General features: G+C 47.1%; 2 protein-coding genes across 3 annotated transcripts in view; one reads left to right on the top strand and one right to left on the bottom strand.

The window, feature by feature from the left end:
* The window catches only part of CEPT1 (choline/ethanolamine phosphotransferase 1), a 30,784-nt gene extending 22,882 nt beyond the window's left edge, over positions 1-7,902 (bottom strand). The window contains exons 1-4 of one of the 2 annotated variants that reach the window (XM_005140808.4): positions 7,856-7,902; positions 5,433-5,834; positions 2,256-2,403; positions 1,183-1,324 (exon numbers count right to left, since the gene is read on the bottom strand). In XM_005140808.4, the coding sequence (XP_005140865.3) occupies positions 1,183-1,324; positions 2,256-2,403; positions 5,433-5,828 (686 nt within the window). In that variant the 5' untranslated portion in view covers positions 5,829-5,834; positions 7,856-7,902. Of the gene's footprint in view, positions 1-1,182; positions 1,325-2,255; positions 2,404-5,432; positions 5,835-7,848 lie in introns of both variants that reach the window. The other variant, XM_034069853.1, reaches the window with a different exon arrangement.
* Positions 7,903-7,941: 39 nt separating this feature from the next.
* DRAM2 (DNA damage regulated autophagy modulator 2) lies at positions 7,942-19,703 on the top strand. The gene is made up of 9 exons (XM_005140809.4): positions 7,942-7,964; positions 10,376-10,470; positions 12,352-12,509; positions 13,136-13,203; positions 13,750-13,889; positions 14,627-14,804; positions 17,793-17,875; positions 18,538-18,630; positions 19,394-19,703. Exons 3-9 carry the CDS (start codon positions 12,379-12,381, stop codon positions 19,499-19,501), a joined length of 801 nt encoding a protein of 266 aa, XP_005140866.1. The 5' UTR covers positions 7,942-7,964; positions 10,376-10,470; positions 12,352-12,378; the 3' UTR covers positions 19,502-19,703.
* Positions 19,704-20,419: the final 716 nt, after the last annotated feature.

The raw sequence follows: 20,419 nt of genomic DNA, 5'->3' as shown, positions 1-20,419 counted from the left end.
AAAGTCAAGCACATGTCAAGGCTGGCTTTTGTGTTTGATCAATAGCAAGAAAACTAACTACCAGGGCCCTGTAAAGTTCAAAGGGAGGCAAAAGTGAGATCTTTGGTACAGCATGAAAGTGAGAAACCTGAAACAGTAAGAGATTCGAGCCAGGGTCTTTCTTTAAATCTTTGAGCACCAGAATAGAATAGTTCCACCCAATCTGCTTTGGTGTTGCCAAGACTAGAACACAGGTCTAGATGTTTTCTTTTTTCCTCCAACAGACATAATAAAACTACTCCAACATCTTACATTTTTGAGGAAAACACAATTTTCTCAAGAGAATCTGCATTAGTATCCTACCAGCAAGAGCTGTTACAGACAAGAGGTCCATACTTATACTGGTTATCAGTATCTGGGTATCCACATACCCATCACAACAGGCTGTAAACAAACAGCGCACGTTGCAGCATTGCTTCAAATCCCACACAAACGAAGAGCACATTTCAGAGGTTTCCAAATGCAAAATCCTTCTGTGGTGCGTGTATTTGAGATTTTTTTAGGTATATAAATGCAGAAAGAATAAATGCACATTTCCACATTAAGGCTAATGAATCTCATAGCTCACCAAGTGTTTGTGTTGTTTCCCCACCTCCCCTCACCCAGCAACAAAAGGGTTTTCACCTGCTGACTGACTTAGTATCACTGTTTCAGTCCTGTTATTGACAGAACCATGATTTACAATAACTAAAAGGGATTCTGAATTTTAAATTGTAGGCACAATGTTAATTAATACACTACATTTTAAGAGTTATGGTTAGTAATACAGACTAACTATACATCACCACAACTCAAGTAATATCAAGAGCTCAGCAGTTAAATGAACACTAAAGCCAGACTGCCACCATCTGACAACAGCATTCCATTCCTGGGGATGAATTATCAGGTGCTTTCCCTTATTTATCTAGGTTTAAATCATGTCAGAAGCTCATAATATTAATATTACAAAAGGATCTCTTGCCACCCCTAAAACAAGCTAATATCCAGCAGATCCAAGAGGGAGCAACTGCTACAAGCTCTAAGTGCATATACATGAATATAAATAATTTACTACAGCTCTAAGGATCTGAACTACAACCACAAAGTGCAACTACACAGTAAAGCAGCCCAAGTTTCAGCTTTATTTTCAGCCAAGGTACTCACATGCCAAAGCGCAAGGTTCCAGAGACGTAGGTCTGCCAGTGCGCGCAGTAAAACATGAACGTCCCAGCAAAACAACAAAAGAACATCCAGTCAGGGTTGGTTCCCAGCTGCACAGCAATACAAGTTCCCAAAACCACAAAGACTGCAGGAGAAAATCAGTCACATGGTCAAAAGGTAAAGTGCGGATGCGAGTAAAGAGCCTTACCAGAAACAAGTCTAACGAAAGGACCCAGAGGGGAGGCAGTGGGAAGGAATTCTGATGTCGTTTATCCCACAGGCATGAGATTAACACTTCCATTTTAAACATACAGACTGGGAAATGGGGATTTAAAGTCCTGACAGTTCTCAGAAGTCCTTGATATTGAGGGTTTCTTGGTCTCCTACTTTTTTATTGAACCAAATGGGATTAGACATGAAGGATTTGTGCAGTTGCAGCCTGTGGGCAGAGGTCTGGGGTTTCTCTTATATCCGTGATTTGCTGGACATATTTCCCCATTTCCTACTATGCCATTATGAAAATCCATGCTCTGTCATTCCCGAGTCATAAGGAATCTATGCTTTTCCCTCCACCCTCTCAATACACAAGTTTGATAAAGTATTCACATGAATATGAAGAAGAACCTTAAAATTTAAGTAGCTAAAAGCATCCGATCCCTCTTCCGCAATGGGGTTGGCTCAGTGAACTCCTCCTGCCAAAGAGCTGATTTTGCTGATTTTAATCTTAAACTCTGATTTCTATTGCCCCATTCTTTATCCTTTCTACCTGCCTTGCAATCACTCTATACAGACTCAATCTGAAATAACAGAGAAGAGCATGCTGACAGCTTCCTACAGAAGCTTTAGAACCAAGGCTCTGCTAAAGCACACACAGAGACTGCTGGCCCAGACTGAATTAGTCACATGCTTTATGGTTGAGTTTTCAGCATAATACAAGAGGAGGTTGCCTGAAAAGCTATACACTCAGCAGTATCAGTTGTCCTCTTCTTCACTGAAGAAGCATTTTTCTCTATTCCAGATTTTATCCTTGAAATTGAGTCATTTAATCCTCATACTTGAATGAAAAATGACAATACCTGTGGAAAGTGAATCACAGCCATGATCAAAGAGTTCTCCTAACGGAGTACTGCTATTTGTCCTTCTTGCTTGTTTCCCATCTATAGCATCCAGAGACTGGTAGATGAAAAGGCCACATGCACAAGCAATGTATGCCCAGGGAGGTGCCTAAGAAACAAAGGCAATGAGAGTAAAAGATTCTTGTAAACCTACAGCAGAAGCCTGAAGCTGCCCTATGTTACACCCATCTCATACAGCGCTTCATCTGCACATGCTTCCTCTTCACATACAGGGACCTTTCAGTAGCTGGGCCTTGAAAGGACAGGCTGAGGCTTATGTGAGATCCAAATACATTAAGTGACAAGAACTGACAGCACAGACTAACAGGTACAGCACATTTCCTAAAGCAGGAAGCTGCGTTGTGCATCTGAAAGAATACTACATTTGCACTGGTGCACAATTAGGCTCTTGTCTTGCTTCTGCAAGTTGTCCAAGCGATTCAGAAACTCAACAACTTACTCAGCCCCCTAAATGTGTAACTGTGTCACAAACACTGAGCTCATCTTCACAAGACCCCAGTGATGTGTCACTTACTAAACTGCTGCCAAGCACAGGGCATTACCAGGCTGCAGCAGCCTGAACTTTGTCACTGCAAAGCTATTGAACCTTCAGAGTTCAAGCTTAGCTTTTAGATTGTGGACAATCAATAAAGCGTCAGTGCTCTCAGTACAGCACCTCTACCTCCAATTGCCTGTCCTATTGCAAGGTAACAGTAGCTTGGCCAAATCTATGTTAATAACCCTTAATGTTCATTTCCGTCATTGTGATCTTAAACAATATCAAATATTACTTTTAGGCTTAATTTGATATTTGAAGTATAAACCATTCTGATCACAAAAGCCTGGGGGTTGCCATCAGCCTGTCCCAGTTTAGACATGCACAAAACAGATATTATTGGATGTTCTGCAATCTTCACATTTGAACTTTATCAAAGTGAGCATTTATGAGCAGCTCTATTTACAAATGATGCCAATAAGTCCAAATACATGTAAGTAGCTTAACCAAGCTGACTTGCCTCCCAAAGCTCTAGAATCCAGCTTCTTTGGTCTACACAACCATAACTCGCTTGTAGCAAATCCACTTAAATGTATTTCCTTCTCCAACTTGCATTGCTCCTGCTACTGCATTGTCCTAAACCAGTTTATTCTGCCACAAAAGCTGGCACCATGCTCCGCTTCTATCCCTGTACCTACACAAACCAGCACGAGATAAGAGGGCAGCACTTTGTTATCCGGGGTCTCCCCAGCTAAGCAGGCAGTAGAACTATTTGCATCTCATTTTCTTTTTGGATACCACTGAAGCTGAAAGTGATAGCTACAACCCTTTGGTTACACCTTTGATCAACAAGACAAGCTGCTTTTGAGAAAAGTAGAACTAAGCCTGAGTTTAGAGACAATTTACATCTGAAAGCAATTGTGCTTTCAGGAAAAACAAAATCTGGCTCTGGAATGGCAAAGCCCCATTTTCCTCCTCAGCCAGCTACTGACACTTCAAAAGCACAAGCTCACAGCTCCAGCACCAAGATGGCCTCTACTGTGTGGTGCCAGCACACAGGGCTGCAGTGCCATATGGCAATTCAGATCAGGCTCAAAGCTACCTCAGCAGAAAGTTATTTTTCAGCTGAAGTGAGAAGAGTCTCTTTCACTTGGCATAAAGTAACTCTCAAACCATTAAACACAGAAGAGCAGACTACAGCTGACATCCTTTCTGATGCTCTCAGTGTAGCTTAGTGAGTATTTCAGAAGTTTAACTACCAACCAAAATACAACTGTACTCTAAAGCTGAAGTTATGCTCCAGTTCAGCAGTCCTATAGTAGCTGATGAGTTGCTGGAATAAACAGGTCAAAGTCTATTGGAGTGGATTTCAGAGTCTCAGGCCCCATGTAACACTGCTGTGGGAGCAGGTAGGGAGTTAAAACCAAGCCATGCAACAACACCACAGCCTGAAGCTGCCCAAAGTATTCCCTGCTCCAGCTCAGGATTCACTTTATCTGACACCTGCCAAACTCCATAAGTTATTGTGAAACTATTTCAACAGATTCTTAGAAGAGGCAAACACCCCTTTGCTATGGCATATGCAGAACAATGCTGAGTGTGCTAACCTACATGGGGGCCTTTAGAGTCCGGCTGGAAACAAACTGCACATCACTTGACTACAGAGCACCTCCCCAGCCTCAGATGGGAGGCTCCGTTACTAAGGAACTGGGATATTTAAAAGCCAGAACTCATGAGACACTCTCCAGCTATTTGATGTGCAATACATTTTCTGTACCAAATAACTCCCTTTTTCAGTGCATACAGATATAACCAGCTTTTAAGATTCAACATGCAAGTGACAAAACTTTTCCAGCTCACAAAATTGAAAGCCTTCATACGCCCTGTGCAGTAACTAAAGTGAGAGAAAACTCTCTGAAACTAGGAACTTGAAACACCTCATAAAGACTTTTGTACCCCTGAAGCCAGAAATTACTGAGACAGGATGAAGAAAGGTGTCCCTCAATTTTTACTAAGCTGGGTTTAGTCACCCCAGCCACAGAGGAGGCCTCAATTTCTCAAGCTGCACCACTCTGAGCCGAGTCCCATATCTGAGCTCGAGTTCCTCACTGTTGCAACTCGAGCTGTGCTCACAGGCAGGCTCAGCTCACTGCCAACCGAGTCACCTTGCACTTCTCGCTGTGTGGTAACTCTAGAGGGAAAGCTGAAGGTGACTAACCTAGTCCCAGGCAGACAGAGCAAACAGGCAAAAATTCCATGTGCCATACAAGCCAGGTAGCTGTAAATTCACTTCATAATTGCCTGCACATGAATTCAAGCCTTGCAGGGCTGCAGCATTGATGCACAGGCCCTTCACAGCTGCAGTGGAACAGCTATTTTGGTACTGGACACCATGTTGACTAGAGGAACCACCAGCAGCGTGCTGACCCCATCATCCATCTGTGCTCTTTCTGCATGCAAGAGCTCACATGGATGCACACACACTACAACCATTTGTAGAGAACAGCTTAAACATACAAGAACTTCAGGCTGCTCAGGAGAAGCAGCTCCACACACAGATGAGAGCTCACCAGAAAACAGTGCCAAACAGCTACAGGATGGCAGGAACTGTGAACAAAGCTTGTCAGAGGACCATAACTTACCTGTTCTGTAGCTGTTGGGCAGTAATATACTAATAGCAGAGTTGTAAATATATTTATTAACAGTCCAATGATGGTGATCAGATTCGGGGCAATCCAGGCTGGAACTCTTCCAACTAACCATTCCCAGTAACCCTGCATGAGGGGTTCAAGCAGGGATCGTCCAGCACTCTGATACTTGTGTTCTTCTAACCGTTTCAGCTGGTGCTTTGACAAGGGGGGGGTGGGCAGCTGAACCAGTTTGCTCAACACGCAGCCAGCAGCAGGACCATGACTGCAGCCCACAGGGGACTCCAGGTGCGACTCCCCACATCGCCTCTTTATGCTTCGGTGCCCACTCATCGGTTGGGCAGCCTCAGAACTCTTATGTGGCAGGTAGCAGCTGTTATGGCGAATCATAAGATCCTGCAACATAAAGGGATGAGACACACTGAAGGTGAAGAGCACAAATGAGATTAAGATCATAGGATCATCAAATGGCTTGGGTTGGAAGGGACTTTAATATCATCCAGTTCCAACCCTTTGCCATGGGCAGGGACACCTCACACTAGACCATGTCACCCAAGGCCCCGTCCAACCTGGCCTTGAACACTGTCAGGGATGGAGCATTAACCACTTCTGTGGGCAACCCACTCCAGCACCTCACCACCCTCACAGAGAAGAACTTCTTCCTGTGAGGAAGAACCCTAACCTAACCTGAACTTCCCCTGTTTCAGTTTAAACCCAACACCCCTTGTCCTGTCACTACAGTCCCTGATGAAGAGTGTCTCTCCACATCCTTGTACCCTTCAGATATCAAAAGTTTCTAGGTGCTGCTCTCTAAGAAGCATTTTGTTTCCCATCAGCAAAACAAGATTCTGTAAGAAAATAACGGTATTCAGAGAATAGCTGAGGGAGAGACAGGAAGTAAGTCTTCTCAACACAGTTAGAAAATGGTTCAGTTGCACTTGTTTACTTCCCTTGCTGCCTGCTGAAGCAAATAGCCTGCAATCACCAGTCTATGCTTCAGCAGCAGCAGAAGCTTACACCATACCACTGCCTTATGTTACAGACCAAGGTACAGTCAGCCCCTCACATCTCTCTTGTAAGTGGTGCATAACAGACCTGCACTACTTAGGTTATGAACTGACAGCACTAGAACCAGTACAAACACAATGAACTCTTAAGGTAACTTGGTTTGGGACAGCTCTACCTCTTTGGTGAAGCTGAACAACCACCTAAAGCCAGTTCTAAGCATCTTTCTCAGATCAGTGTTCCCCTTTTCAGTTTTGCTGTGACTTTTCTTCTTCCCCAAATTAACCCACTTCAGGAGAAAGCTCACTGCATATTCAACTTTCAAGACAGGCAAGAAACACACAGGCACTAAAGACCTTTAGCTGGTCAAAGACAGTCTAGAGGCACCAGCATGAGGCAACTGTGAAAAGAAAGCACAGGGTCAGGACCAGCATTCCCAGTGCAAACAAAGCCCCTTGCAATGTTCCACCTCCCTCGAAGGCAGGGGACCAGAAACATGCAACTCTCCACATGAACTAGAGGAGATGCAGTACAGAAAGGAGACTGAAATGGAAAGTTTGCTGTTTATCTACAGGAGCAAACCAGAGAAAAAGAAAAAGCTTAGTTGTAAAGTGTAACAGAACAAAGGCAGGGAGGGGATGATGACAGCTAAAGCCACCAGCAATGCATGCAGTCAGTCAGAAAAACAAGCTGTGTAAATCAAAGGTCAATACTGGCATAAGAACAAGTGCTCCCATTGCCACTCTCCACAGCTCAATTAAGGCAATTTCCAGCAGTGAAAGGCCCGTCCCAGAGAGCGCTGTCAGTGGGAGGAGAGGAGAAAGCAAACAGACAGGGCCTCACTTGGGCAGGACCTCGATAAGTACAGAGCAGCAGACTTGGACCTATTCGTTTATCAAGAAACCAGACTTAGTCAGCGAGGAGGTCCCTGCAGGCGTTGCCCTGGATGCCCAGAAAGCAGAGTTTCAATGCAGAAACCCATACTCTTCCCCAGAGGCTGCTCCCCCCGAGGGGCGCAGAGAGAACCACCACAAACCGCCCCGTCCTCCGGCACACACAACCCCACAGCGCCCGGCTTCCGCAGGACTTCCACCCGGGCCTGCCTGCGAACACCGGGGGCAGGGGAGGGAGGGCGAGGCCACCCCCTCGCCCCAACCAAACGCTTCGCCCCCCATCACCCGGAGCAGGCAACGCCGGGGACCCCGGGCCCCACCAGCTCCCAGGCCGGGTGTGGGGACCCCGGCCCAGCCCGCAGCACAGGCCCCGGCTCGACCTCAAGGACCTCCCCCCGCACCCCACACAACAACCCCCGTCCGGAGGGGCTCCAGCTCAGCCGGGAGGAGCGCACAGAGCCGGGAGAACGGACCCGTCCCCGGTATCCCACCGACCACAGCAAGGAACCCACCATTTACCTCAGCCTCCCCGCACCGGGCGGCGGTTTTACGCCCCTTTTGCGACGGCCGGAAAGGAGGTGGGCGGGGCGGGGAGGGGCGGGGCGAGCGCGGCGCGGGAGCGGCTGAGGTAAAGTGGGTGGGGGGATAAGGGGGTGTCACCGGCCGCGGCATTCCCGGTATTCCCGGTCACACACACACATCCCGGTGCTGCCCTCAGTGACCTTCCGCTCTCCTATCGCCTCCCGTCACCGTCTCAGCGGCTCTCCCGTGTCCCCCCGCTCCGAGAGACCCTCAGTTACCTCAGGCGTCCCCCCCCGGTGCCCTCCATCGCTGTCCCTGCTGCCCCATTGACCGCCGACCACCATCGCTCTGCCCCATCGAGCCCTCAGGCCTCCCTTTCCCCTCTCCATGTCCCCTTCCTGCCCAGCTCCTTTCAGCCTGCCCTCCGGCCCGGTCCCTTCCCTGTCCCCTGTGCCCCAGACGCCTCCAGTCCCTCCTTATGACCTTGCAGTAACTTCAATTCCCCATCTAAAATGTTGGAAACCATCTCCCCTGCTCTGCTTCGAGTACTCACGGAGTTTGAGCTGCTTTTCTTAAGTTTAAACAGGTCGCACTGCCAGGTAGCATGTGCTGGACACCGAGCTCCTCAGGCAGCCGCAGGGACAGGCTGCTATCGCCTTTGTGTGCCAGGTTTCCATGCATCCTTATGTCGTGCTATCTTGTGCCTGGCTCTGCCTGGTTTGGTGCTGTGCCATTCTGTTGCTGAGGAACAGGGGCTTAGTGAGGGCTTGAAGCTCCATATCCCAAAAGATTTAATAGCAGCTTTTGGGGTGTTTGTACCGAAGAAAAAACACTCAAAATGAGTAATCTGTCCCTGCCCTGCAGTGGGAGCAGTGAAGGTGACACATTTCCTACTTTCTTACTCGTAGTAATGAGGATTAAACCACGTTTAACTGTTGTTTATCAGTTTAACCCTGCCAATAAATTCTGCAGATGAACACATGTAACCCCCATCCAACCTTCACGTTTACCTCGGCATGCACACCACAAATTGCTTTGTCATTGCTCCTTCAGCAGGGGCTGGAGTGGAAAATGAGTATCCCTTTGTGCAGCTTTGCCTCGGCCTGTCCTGCTGAGGAGCAGGGAGCAGGTGGGTCAGCACTCAGGGTATTCCCCACACCCTTTAACCATCTTTTGAGCATTATCATCCTCACTAACAATAACTTTCTGCTGTTAATGGGCTTGGCCACCTCGCTGTAGTTTCCATTGCACATGCTCCAGTGTGTGCAGGATGCTGCTGCACACTTCCTGCATCTCAAGAAGAAACCTCAGAGATGGTTCAAATCTGCTTGCTTGACTTCCTCTTGATGGTGGTTGGATAATGTCGATCTGTGGTACTCAATCTGGGCCTTAAAACCCCCCCTTAGGACACCCAAGTGTTGTGTTGCAAAGAGGGGCCAGGCACCTTGTGACAAAACCAAGGAGGCTGAGTGTTTTCTGCCTCACTCTCAAAAACAATAGGACAGGATGAGGTGTTAAGAATCATTTCAGGACCTTCCATCCTGCCTCCCTGGGATTCGGGATGCTTCCCTATGTGCCTGTGCTTGCCTAGAGCCCTGCAGTCACTCGGTGAAGTTTGGACAGCCTGGGGCAGATGGTGCCATAAATGTACCCGGTGCTTTGCAGGGACCAAAGCTTGTGTTGGGTACATACAGCCTGCCCTCATGAGAGCGTGAAACAGACTTGATTTCACTGGGATGACTTAAACAGAAAAGAAGGTGATGGGAGAGGATAAGAATTTAGGGAAGATCTTGACAGAGCTAAGAAAGAATTTGGTAGACAAAAATGTACAGAAGAGTTTGAAGTGCAAGGAGAGTGTGTCAGGGGGTTGTGGCTGTGAAAGTAAGAGGACCAGAGCTGCAGGTCTCTGACAGAGCCCAAACCAGCTCTAATCTTGGAGCTGGGGGGACGGGACCAGCCTGCAGCTACATTCACAGGGAGGAGCTGTGCCTCACCAGAGCTCTCAGGCTACAGCTGAAGCAACCTCACTGCTCTTTAACCTGACCACATGAAAACCACCATAATTTGTGTGCAGGCCTAAGCTCTGGGCTAAGTGACAGCTTGAGTCACAGAGGTGCTCACTCTTGACTGAGTGAGGGCTTCCCTGCAGCAGGGCTTGCTCTGGAAGAGACCTTGCTTGCGTGGACACATCTATCTTGTAATAAGAGCAATATCCAGGAGGGAAATTAGGAATAGCTGTTCTGCTTTACCTGAAAGCTTCTCACTTCAAGTTAAATCTTTGTGTAGACAAGTCCTATAAATCAGTCTTAAGCTCTGTTTCTCTGCATTTCCACCATCCCACCACATGCCAGCTTCACTCCTTAAACCACTTAGAATGCAGGAAAACACTGTGTCAGGCCAGCGTCTAAGCAAACATATCTAACCCAACAGTCAGTCAGCAGCAATGGCTAAGATGGAAAGAAGAAGAAATACAATAGAGTAAGAGGTATCCTGATTATTTTCCTTAATATCTCAAAGATTTAGGAGAAAAATGAAGCAAATGTGGAACTTCAGCAGAAAGATGACTTTGGATTCCCCATGAGGCATACTTCTTTCAATGCCCATGTTCTCAGGTATGTGGCATATTGTTTGGTTGTTTAGGTTGTTAATAGGGCACTATTAACATTTAAATGCTAAAGGAAAAGTACAATCTAAGCATCAGACTGACTGCTTAGGGTTTTGAACTGCGTGCCTAGGCATGCAACATCTGCAGCAAAGAATGCTGAGCAAGATTTGCGTTTCCTTTCCAGATTCCCAATTTATTCAAGCAAGATTGTGAAGTTACATTCATTACTATTTTTACTTCATTCCAGTCTCAAAATGAAACTCAGCATTAGAGGGCAAATGTTATGCTTAGGTAAAAATGAAAGCCTAAGAGTAAGAAAGCAAGCAACTAATTCTATCACTCAGTACATCTCCTGTTAGTGTTGGTGCTTCCTATCTCTTTCTTCCTTTTCTCTTGCTCCTTTCTCTGTCTCTCACACCTCAGGCAGTGCCCACCTCCTGAAGCCTCTCAGTGCTGCACTCCTTGTTCTCTCACAGTATCATTTTGCTTTTTTGCACATACTGTTTGATCTTGGCTTGGATGACCTTGGATCTGCAATCTTTGTTATTTGCTCTTCCCCTTTGTCCTATTTTATATTCCATTCACAGTCTCCAGATTCAACTGTGCTTAAACACCTTCTGCACTGTTCTCCCCAGTGTCAGTGTCAGGGAATGCCACCAGTAAGATGGCATAAAACACAAGAAGAAAAGCCTGAGGTGGGATCTCATCTCTCTGCCTGAAGGGAGGGCGCAAAGCAAACAGCGCCAGGCTCTTCTCAGTGGTGCCCAGTGCCAGGACCAGCTGCAGTGGGCACAGATGGAAGCACAGGAAGTTGTGTCTGATCATCAGGAGACACTTTTTCATTGTGAGGATGGCTGGGCACTGGCTCAGCTTGCCCAGAGAGGCTGTACTATCTCCATCCTTGGGAGATACTCCAAAGCCATGCTGCACAACTGGCTCTGGGTGGCCCTCCTTGAGCAGGGATTTAGACAAGATGACCTCCAGAGGCCCTGTCCCACCTCAGCTGTTCTGAGGTTCTGAAATCAGCTCAGTTTAACTTTGTATTTGAAGCCAATAGTAAATTACTTCTCTGTAGCAGCAGGAGCAGAGAGGAGTCACAGCTCTCTCTGTGTGAGCTCACCAGGGTGACACAGCTGCACATTATTGCACTGAGAGAACTGGAGGTGTAGACACAGAATAGCTGTCAGGCTGGGACTCATGGAACTGCTCTAGTACAGAGCCATTTCACTCCATTGGAAATGCACCTTTTCCTCCCACCGGTAGAAACAGGGGTGTAGCTGCTATATTACCACCAGGAGTAAGTAGGCCTTGGGTTTGAAGGTTGTGGCTGGTAGCACTCAGCTCATAGATAGTCTGTGAGCTTATTGAAGTGATGCTTATAACAGATGTTGAGCCACACGGAATGACAGGGAGTGACTGAGTGCAGATATTAAAGTGATTTGAGGTCATTTCCTCCACGTCTGCCCAGTTGGTTGTTAATAGAAGTTGGAGGCACTGCAGCAAGCACTATCAGTTCAACTGTCACTACTGGGACACATTCTCCATCAGCCCCACTAATTCTACCATGGTGTTATGACATAAAGGTAAGAAGAAAATAGAGTCAGTTATTCACAATGACTCACTTGACCTTATTCTGGCAGCAACAAATGCTGACACGTAGTAAAGTGACAGTACTAGTTTCTTTTCTCATGCTCTTCTAAGATTTTCAGAATTAATATTTCCAGATGTTATTTATGATTGTTTCTGTGCTGTGCAGTCAAATGTTCACTCTGTGTTTGCAGGCCAGGACTGAGAGCAACATCAACTTGCTGTACTTGAAGCATTTGCCTCAAGAACAGCAAAACCTTTGAGAAATCCTAGTAAGCCTTTGGATTTGATTCTTTCACAGTGCTCAGAGTTAGACCCCAGTGTTGAAATGTGGTGGTTTCAGCAAGGCCTCTCGTTCTTGCCCATGGCTTTGGTTGTGTGGTCAGCTGCATCTTTTGTGTTCTCATACATAACTGCAATCATCCTGCACCACGTGGACCCTTTGGTGCCCTACATCAGGTTGGTAACATTCATCCTGTGTCACAGTATTGACTCCTCCTCTAAGTTGTTCCCCAACTCCAGACTCTAAACAGCAGTTCTTACCTGACTGCTCCAGTTCTAAAGCTACTGGCTGTTAATAGTTATTTGTGTGTAACTCTATTTTGGTGCAGAATACTAACCTTTAAGCTGTGGCTCTGGAAACATAGCCTTAAAATGATGATGAACAAGAAAATAGGGGTGCAGCTCCAGCTCTCTGTTCGAAGCATCTTGCTGTTGCACCAGTAAACCTGTACTAAGATCTGTATTCCCAGCTGCAATGTATCAAAGCTGTACATTTAACCTTAGTTTTGGTCTTTCAGTTTTCCAGATTCTTAATTTCCCCAGTTTTAATACTCTTTATTCACCTTTTATGGAATGGAGGTCAATATAAAAGGGATAGCTACACCAAGTATGTTCATTCCTTGTTCTAAGAGTAGCATGTTTTCACCATGCTTATTTCTGCATCTTTGGAAACTAATGAAGTATAGTTTGAACAATGAAAAATTCAGTGAAAAAAAGGATTTTTTTCCATAAACCTCTTTCTTAGACTGAAATAAGTATCTTTGGTATAGATAGATACATGTCACTCCATTTATCTCTTCCAGTGACACAGGGACAACACCACCTGAGAGATGCTTATTTGGGATCATGTTAAATATTTCGGCTTTCTTGGGTGAGTACAGAAAGCTGCCCTGGGTGAACGGCAACAGCTGTGGAGTGCACAGAGCTTTAAACCACTTCCTTACTCAGATCATTAAACAGCCTATAATTCACAGTCAAAACCTGAATTCTAAGCAATTAATCTTCATTCTCTTCAGATTCAGAGGGGAAATGTTTGTCAGGGATGTTACCCACATCCAGCATGACAACTGCAAAGTCCAGAAGGCTAAAAATGCTCTTAAAATCCCAACAGAGTAGTAAAAGAAATAGAAATCCAAATCCAAGGCAGTCACCTTGTGCTGTGATTGCTGAGAAGGGGAAGAACAACCTGGTATGTCTTTCAAATGAAAGAGAACAGGAAAATGCAGGAAGTTGACATGTTTGCCATGATATTATTTCAATTTTACCTTCCAGATTCCCAGCTTTCCCATTTCAGGCTACTGTAAGGCAGGTTCTGCATTATAAACAGCTGCCTCTGTCACTCAGCATCTCCCCACTTCTAACAGAACAGTGTGTTCCTCAGATGAATATCTCACTGATCTGGGTTCTTTGTTAACAGGTATGGCCACCATGTATGTCCGCTACAAACAAGTTCATGCTTTGAATCCAGAAAGATCCAGGATCCTGAGGCTTAACAAGATTGGCCTCACTCTAGGCCTGATGAGCTGCTTTGGCCTTTGCATCATTGCAAATTTCCAGGTTGGTGCTTTGCCTGCAATGTTCTGGGGCAAACCTGATTTATGTCAAATTCCCTCCAGAAAACTGTTAGAAAACCCCAAGGTTTGGTTCATAATTTCTTACTTATTTGCTTTATCCACTGGGACATTTCAAAACCCCACAGGTTTGGCAAACAACAGACTCACCTTGAGTCTCTTTATAGGTGCTTTGAAAGTTCCAGGTTCAAAGCCCACAACTATAGTATATATATTGCCTCAAGAGAATCAGGTATCAAACAGTAGAAACTTGTTACAACTGGAAGTAAAACAAAACCACCCAACCTCACCAGGAGTCCAGCCCTGAAAAATCTGCTCTTTTAGGTGTATTTTCCTTCACATTTGTGCAATGAAGGTTACTGCAGTGTCAAACCTCTTCTGAATTTCTCCATCCCAGTGTCCCTTACTTTGTTTTTCTCCCGGGTACTTCCCACCTCCTCCTCCAAAACATAATCTGATATTCGCACACCATCAGCAGGGCCACATTCTTCATCGTTGGCTGTTACATGCAGAGCAGTTGTACAGTTACCAGCCTCATTTCCTTAATCACCTGCTGGATTTGGGGGCTCTGTAGTGGTGCCTTTAGCCACTACAGGCTGCAGTGTCACCTTGCTCTCCTGCTGGATTAGGGCCAGAGGGTGGAATGCCAAAGGTTTACAGGGGAAAGAGTTCTGAGTCTAAAACGAAAGCAGATTCTGTATAAGCAGTGCTTTCCTTCCCTAGAAATGTGTTCTGTACTACATCCACGTGCTTGGAGCCTGCCTGACATTTGGAGTAGGGGCCATTTACATGCTGGTTCAAACCATCCTGTCCTACCTGATGCAGCCAGAACTTCACAGCAAAGACATCTTCTGGATCCGTCTGACCGTCTCACTCTGGTGCTGGTCAAGCATCGTGAGCAGTATCCTTTACTGTAAAGCAGTGTTTGCACCTACATGAATTTAACCTTCCAACAGGGAAGGCTGGGCCACAGAAGGCCTGTTCTTTTCACACATACACCTTATATCACACTATCTGTTCATAGTCTGGGAACTTCAGGAAGAAAGGAACCATCAGGTTAAGCCCACAAGTGAGACTTGATAGTAAGAATAGGTAAGAGGGGTGGTTACCAGCCTTCCTCCTCTCATTCTGCCCACCATAGACTGAAAATGGCAAAAAATGAGAGCTTATCACAGAGGTTTGCCTGCAGATTATGACACGGGGAGAAAGGGAAGTGGACTGAAGTGATGAGTGGTTTTAATGGGGGAGAAGGGGAGGAAGCCAGGTAGGAAATAAAAGTGCCTGTTCCCTGATGACAGGGATGCAGCAACTTCTATAGTTGAGTACCACTAAAAGAGAAGTACAGATGTAGCATAAGAGAAAATACACTCTCCTGGCCACACACAGCAGTGCTGCAGTGCCAGCTGGCTCGCAGAGGAGTGCTGGCATTTGTCAGAGAGACAGTTTGGGAGCATATTGGCAAGGTTGATCCAGAAGATATATTTCACCTCTCATCTCCTCCCCTGCCCATCCTACAGTTCAAGACACGATGTTTCTGACTGGCATTCCCTATAGCCTTCCCTCTGAATTCAGCTGCTGGAGGCAGCTGTGGGTTTTACAGAAATATGGGCAAACCCATGCAGAAGTAGAAGCCTTTTTCTTGGCCAGAATCATTTAACCATCAGGGTACTGAATCTCTGCAGTTCCTCTGTTCATCTCGATGGACCTAAACATTGTAGTTTGAAAATTAGGACTCCAGTTTCTATCAAACAAGACAACATTAAGCTTTCAAATTCACATCCCAAAGACAGTAACTCAGTGCAGAAGTCAGTTAAATGCTGTCCCTTCTGCAGCTGAATCAAGGCCACTGGTTTAATCCAGTTCCACTTATTTCCCAGGCTGGCAGCCAAAACTAACACTAAACCATACGACCTGTTTCCCAGTGATGGATCATCTCACTGGGCTCTCATTCCTGCTAATCCAAGATTATACAGCCTGAACTAGTCAGATGAGAGGCAATAGTGAGGCAAAGGCTGGTTAGCTTTAGAAGCAAGAAGGGCCCTTATGAGCTGAGGAGGCTTGACACAGAGCAAGGAATCAGCTGTGAGATGGAGGACTGCCATCCCAAGCAGAAATTTGTGGTGCTAGAAAAGAACAAGGTTGTCAGCTTTGAAATACCAGGAGCCAGATACGACTGGGGAGAGTAGAATGGAGCAATATGATTTGCTGCAAGATAAGAGCCTTTTACAAATGCCCAGAACCCACAAACCTCAAATCTATAGAGGTTTTCTGACCTGGTGTGGTCTAGCCAAAATGAGAGGGAAGTAAAGCTGTAGAAATAATTATATGTTCATAGAGAGTATGGAAGGGGAAGAGAAGGGAAGTTGTCAGAGTATCTTCTATGTTAACAGTTCATAATGGAATAAGGGAGATATGGTAACAGAGAGAAGTCTGTGGCCATGGGTAAAATAGATATAACTGGTACTGGAAGAGAGAAGGAAATGTACATCTTGTACCAGCACCAGTATGACAGGAGGGCCAGGGCAGGGATTGTGCCCCTGTACTGGGAGGGAGGGTTAGTCTGGAGAAGAGAAGGCTCAGGGGGGACCTTATCACTCCCTACAACTGCCTGACAGGAGGATGGAGCCAGGAGGAGGCTGGGCTCTGCTCCCAAGGAACAGGGGCTGGGAGAAGAGGAAAGGGCCTCAAGCTGCATCTGGGGAGGTTTAGATGGAGATCAGGAACAATTTGTTCATCAAAAGGGTTGTCAAGCACTGGAACAGGCTGTTGAGGGAAGTGGTGGAATCACTATCCATGAAGGGATTTAAATGATCTGGTGCTTTGGGACACGGGTTAGTGGTGGCCTTGACAGTGGTGGGGGAACAGTTGGACTTGATCATGTTGAAGATGATTTCCAACCGAAATGATTCCATAGAAATAGTCCTGCTCCTCTGGAGTGAAGCAGCAGAATGGCCAGCACAGAAGGAGCAAAGCCATCAGTTGCCTCCTGTGATGAGGGGAGGATGGGAGCCAGTTGTTTGTGTACCAGGCTGATTGAATTCTTTCGGCTGCAGCAGTGACTCAGGCAGGTAACTAACAGCTACTGAAGGTGTACATTTGAATTAGCAGGGAATTGGGTATCTTGGATTCAGGTCAGTAACCAGAGCTCCCTGGATCAGCCATTTTTAAAGAAGCTTTGGAAATCTGGGATTCCAAAGCCCTGTTTGTGTCAGGAAGTTCAGCCTTGTTCACCACCAGAATTAACCTTTCACAGCAGGAGGCTCTTGATGCTTAATCTCATTCATGATTGAAGAAAATAATAGCTTAATCCTGTAAGAATCAGATGTTCTATAACTGAATGCTCCAGGTTTGGAGCTGTGGAACAAAAGCAGTTATCAAACCTTGAGTGAACCAAGAGGCAAACAGAAAAGCTGATAACCCCCTTTGCTGAAGTGATGCAGTGCTCCCAAGTATCAGGAATTCCAGGTGGATGAGAAGCTGAAAAGCAATCACAGAAAGAGGCACCCTTAGCCTGGAAAATACCTCTGAAACTAAACCAAAATACCAAGTATTCATGTTTGATCATCGTTTAAGTGCTTTCATAAGGATGCTGTGTGTGACCAAAGAGGTGAAACAAGATACAGAGAACAAAGGTAATGGGTTTAGATTAGAATGAACCTTTTCATGCAACAGGTTAGTTGGAACAACCTGGTTAGTTGAAACAACCTGCAAGTGGAAGGATGATGTGAAGCACTTCCTGGCACCATTCTCTTCATTATCCTCTGGAGACCTCATGGAAAACATGCTGGAATCTCCTTCCAGCCTCAGCCTGACACAATCCAGGGCATAGTCGGAAATGTCTCATTGCTCATTCTTGGCCTTGAATCTTCCTTAACGTGTTTCTTCACAGTGTTTGTTTCCTCAGTTGTCTTATACAGTGGCCTGTATGGAACAAATCTCGTGCAGAAATTGCACTGGGACCCACAGGAAAAAGTAAGTGATTGAGTGGAGAAACTAAAGGCAGAACAAAATCCCACTCCATTTTCAGATGCATTGAGGCATTTACTGCAGTTGTGTCCACACCCCCAGCTTGGCTGGGGTGAAGCAGAGCTCCTGGTGCTGCCTGATGCAATCAGGAGGTGAAGGTGGCCCCAGGGCACTGCCACTGAAGTGGGAAGTGCTGGGCAGAGAGAGATCCTGAGTGTGACAGAGAAAGGCCATGTGGGTCTTCCCAGCTCTGCTGGTCTCTCTGACCCTCCTTATCCTCTCCAAGCACTGCTGAGGGTGCAGCACTAACTGCAGGCTGGTTCTGAGGGCTTTTCCCAGCCCTCCCTTTGTTTAAAGCATAAGGAGCCTCTCAGAGATCTGTGGAAGTCTTGAACCTCACCTTTATAATGAGGTTTTGCATTGTTCATGATCTGCATTGAGCCTGCAGGTTTTAGCACATTCCCAGTGGGACCATCCCAGCTCTGTGGAGCAGCCATTTCCTGCTCATTCTCTTTCTCCTACTCCAGGCTCTGGACACACCAAGTTTTACTCTCCAAAGGGAGCAGTTGTGGTTGTTGGATGTCGTATGTGGGAACTTTCTTTGTGCCATTGCAGGTTCAAGAAGAGGTTTTCACACTGTTTTTTTTCCTCCCCCTGCTATCACACAGGGCTACACAGCTCACATCATCAGCACCGTCTCAGAGTGGTCATTGGCATTCTCCTTCCTCAGCTTTTTCCTCACCTACATCCGAGACTTTCAGGTAAAACAAAATTCTCATTATGTGCTCTGGTTCTCCAACCTCTGAACAGCCCAACATGATGCAAGACTGGTCTGGGTTGAAGGGACCTCAAAGCTCCTGCAGCTCCAACCCCTGCCATGGGCAGGGACCCCTTCCACTGGAGCAGCTGCTCCAAGCCCCTGTGTCCAACCTGGCCTTGAGCACTGCCAGGGATGGGGCAGCCACAGCTTCTCTGGGCACCCTGTGCCAGCGCCTCAGCACCCTCACAGGGAACAGCTTCTGCCTAAGAGCTCAGCTCAGTCTCCCCTCTCTTGGGCAGGTTCAAGCCATTCCCCTTGGCCTGTCCCTACAGGCCCTTGTCCCAAGCCCCTCTCCAGCTTTCCTGCAGCCTCTTTAGGCACTGGGGCTGCTCTCAGGTCTCCCCTTCAGGAGCCTTCTCTTGTCCAGGCTGCCCCAGCCCAGCTCTCTCAGCCTGGCTCCAGAGCAGAGCTGCTCCAGCCCTCGCAGCAGCTCCATGGCCTCCTCTGGCCTCACTCCAGCAGCTCCAGGTCCCTCTTGTGCTGCTGCCCCAGAGCTGGATCAGGGCTGCAGGGGGGGTCTCCCCAGAGCACAGCAGAGTGGCAGGATCCCCTCCCTGAGCTGTGCTCACTCTCTGGGGGTACACCCAGCACATGAGCTCTGGAGCTGATCTGCATTGTGGTGTTCCCTGGGTCCCGAAGCAGCCCTGTCGCTGTGCCCAGGCAGGGGCAGAGCCAACTCAGATCCTTTCCTGTCTCCTGTACAGAAAATCTCCCTGCATGCGGCCGTGAGCCTGCATGGACAAACCCTTCACAACCTCCCTCCGAGCTTCGTGACCGAGGAGCAGGCACTGCTGGTAGCAGGGAGCATCTAATGAAGGTGAAGAGACCGTGTTCTCTGCAGAACTCAGGAATTCCCTAGCAATAACACTTGCTGTTTCTAAGCACTTATTTCACATAAAACCATATGAAGGAATTGTGTTGCACTTGACAGAAGGGGCTTTGCCATGAGCCCCGCAGCAATGCACGTGTTAGCAGTACTGTGACCGAGCCTGTAACATTTCTGCACATGCCAATGTCATGGAAGAATTAAATGAAGGTTATTAAAGAGTTGTCTCCTCATCGCCTCCACCATACCCAGCCCAACCTCCCTCAGCCCTGTGCCCTCCTCTCTCCAAGTCCCTTTGGATGCGCAGAGCACCCAGGCTAGAGCTGGGCTCTCGTCCTCCCATGCCCAGGCAAGAGCAGGACAGACCCCAAAGCCACCTCCTTTGAGCAACCCACAAGGAGATCTGCCTTCACCCCATGCCTTGCTCACAGGAAGCCTGACCAGCTCTCCTGCTTTATCTCCATCCACAAGCATGTCTGGCTTCTATCTTCCCCTCATCCTGCAGGAGGGGAGCAAGCGAGCAGCTGGGGAAGTGCAACTTGATGGTTGGCCAGGGTGAAGCCATCATATCCACATGCATGCAGGGATATTCCCACTTTCCACACAAATCAATTCCCTCCTTCCTGCTGCTTATATCCAATGTACAGACATGGCCCAACTTGTACTGCTTTCACCTTCTGGAACAAGCATGGAGCAGGCTACAGGCATCTTCCTCCCTGGCTGTGCAAAGAAATCATCTCCTATAAATGGGCTTCTTTGCTTTGCACATCTACCAACAAGGGCCACACATCACCTGTGCACACCTCCTGCAGAAGCAGCTCAGCTGTGAGGCTCCAGGATGCAGGTCACTGCTCCAACCACCACTCCTTTCCTCAGGCACTCAGCTGTCTGGCTGGTGCTCCTA

This window comes from Melopsittacus undulatus, chromosome 16, assembly GCF_012275295.1.
Source record: "Melopsittacus undulatus isolate bMelUnd1 chromosome 16, bMelUnd1.mat.Z, whole genome shotgun sequence".
NCBI lineage: Eukaryota > Metazoa > Chordata > Aves > Psittaciformes > Psittaculidae > Melopsittacus > Melopsittacus undulatus.
This window is presented reverse-complemented; position numbering and strand designations above follow the sequence as displayed.

Bases quoted from the DNA above. Each gene is read 5' to 3' on its own strand.
- DRAM2 (XM_005140809.4), top strand. From the start codon at position 12,379: ATGTGGTGGTTTCAGCAAGGCCTCTCGTTCTTGCCCATGGCTTTGGTT. The intron at 13,204-13,749 runs GTGAGTACAGAA...CTTTGTTAACAG, and splicing joins AAATATTTCGGCTTTCTTGG to GTATGGCCACCATGTATGTC. The intron at 13,890-14,626 runs GTTGGTGCTTTG...TTCCTTCCCTAG, and splicing joins GCATCATTGCAAATTTCCAG to AAATGTGTTCTGTACTACAT.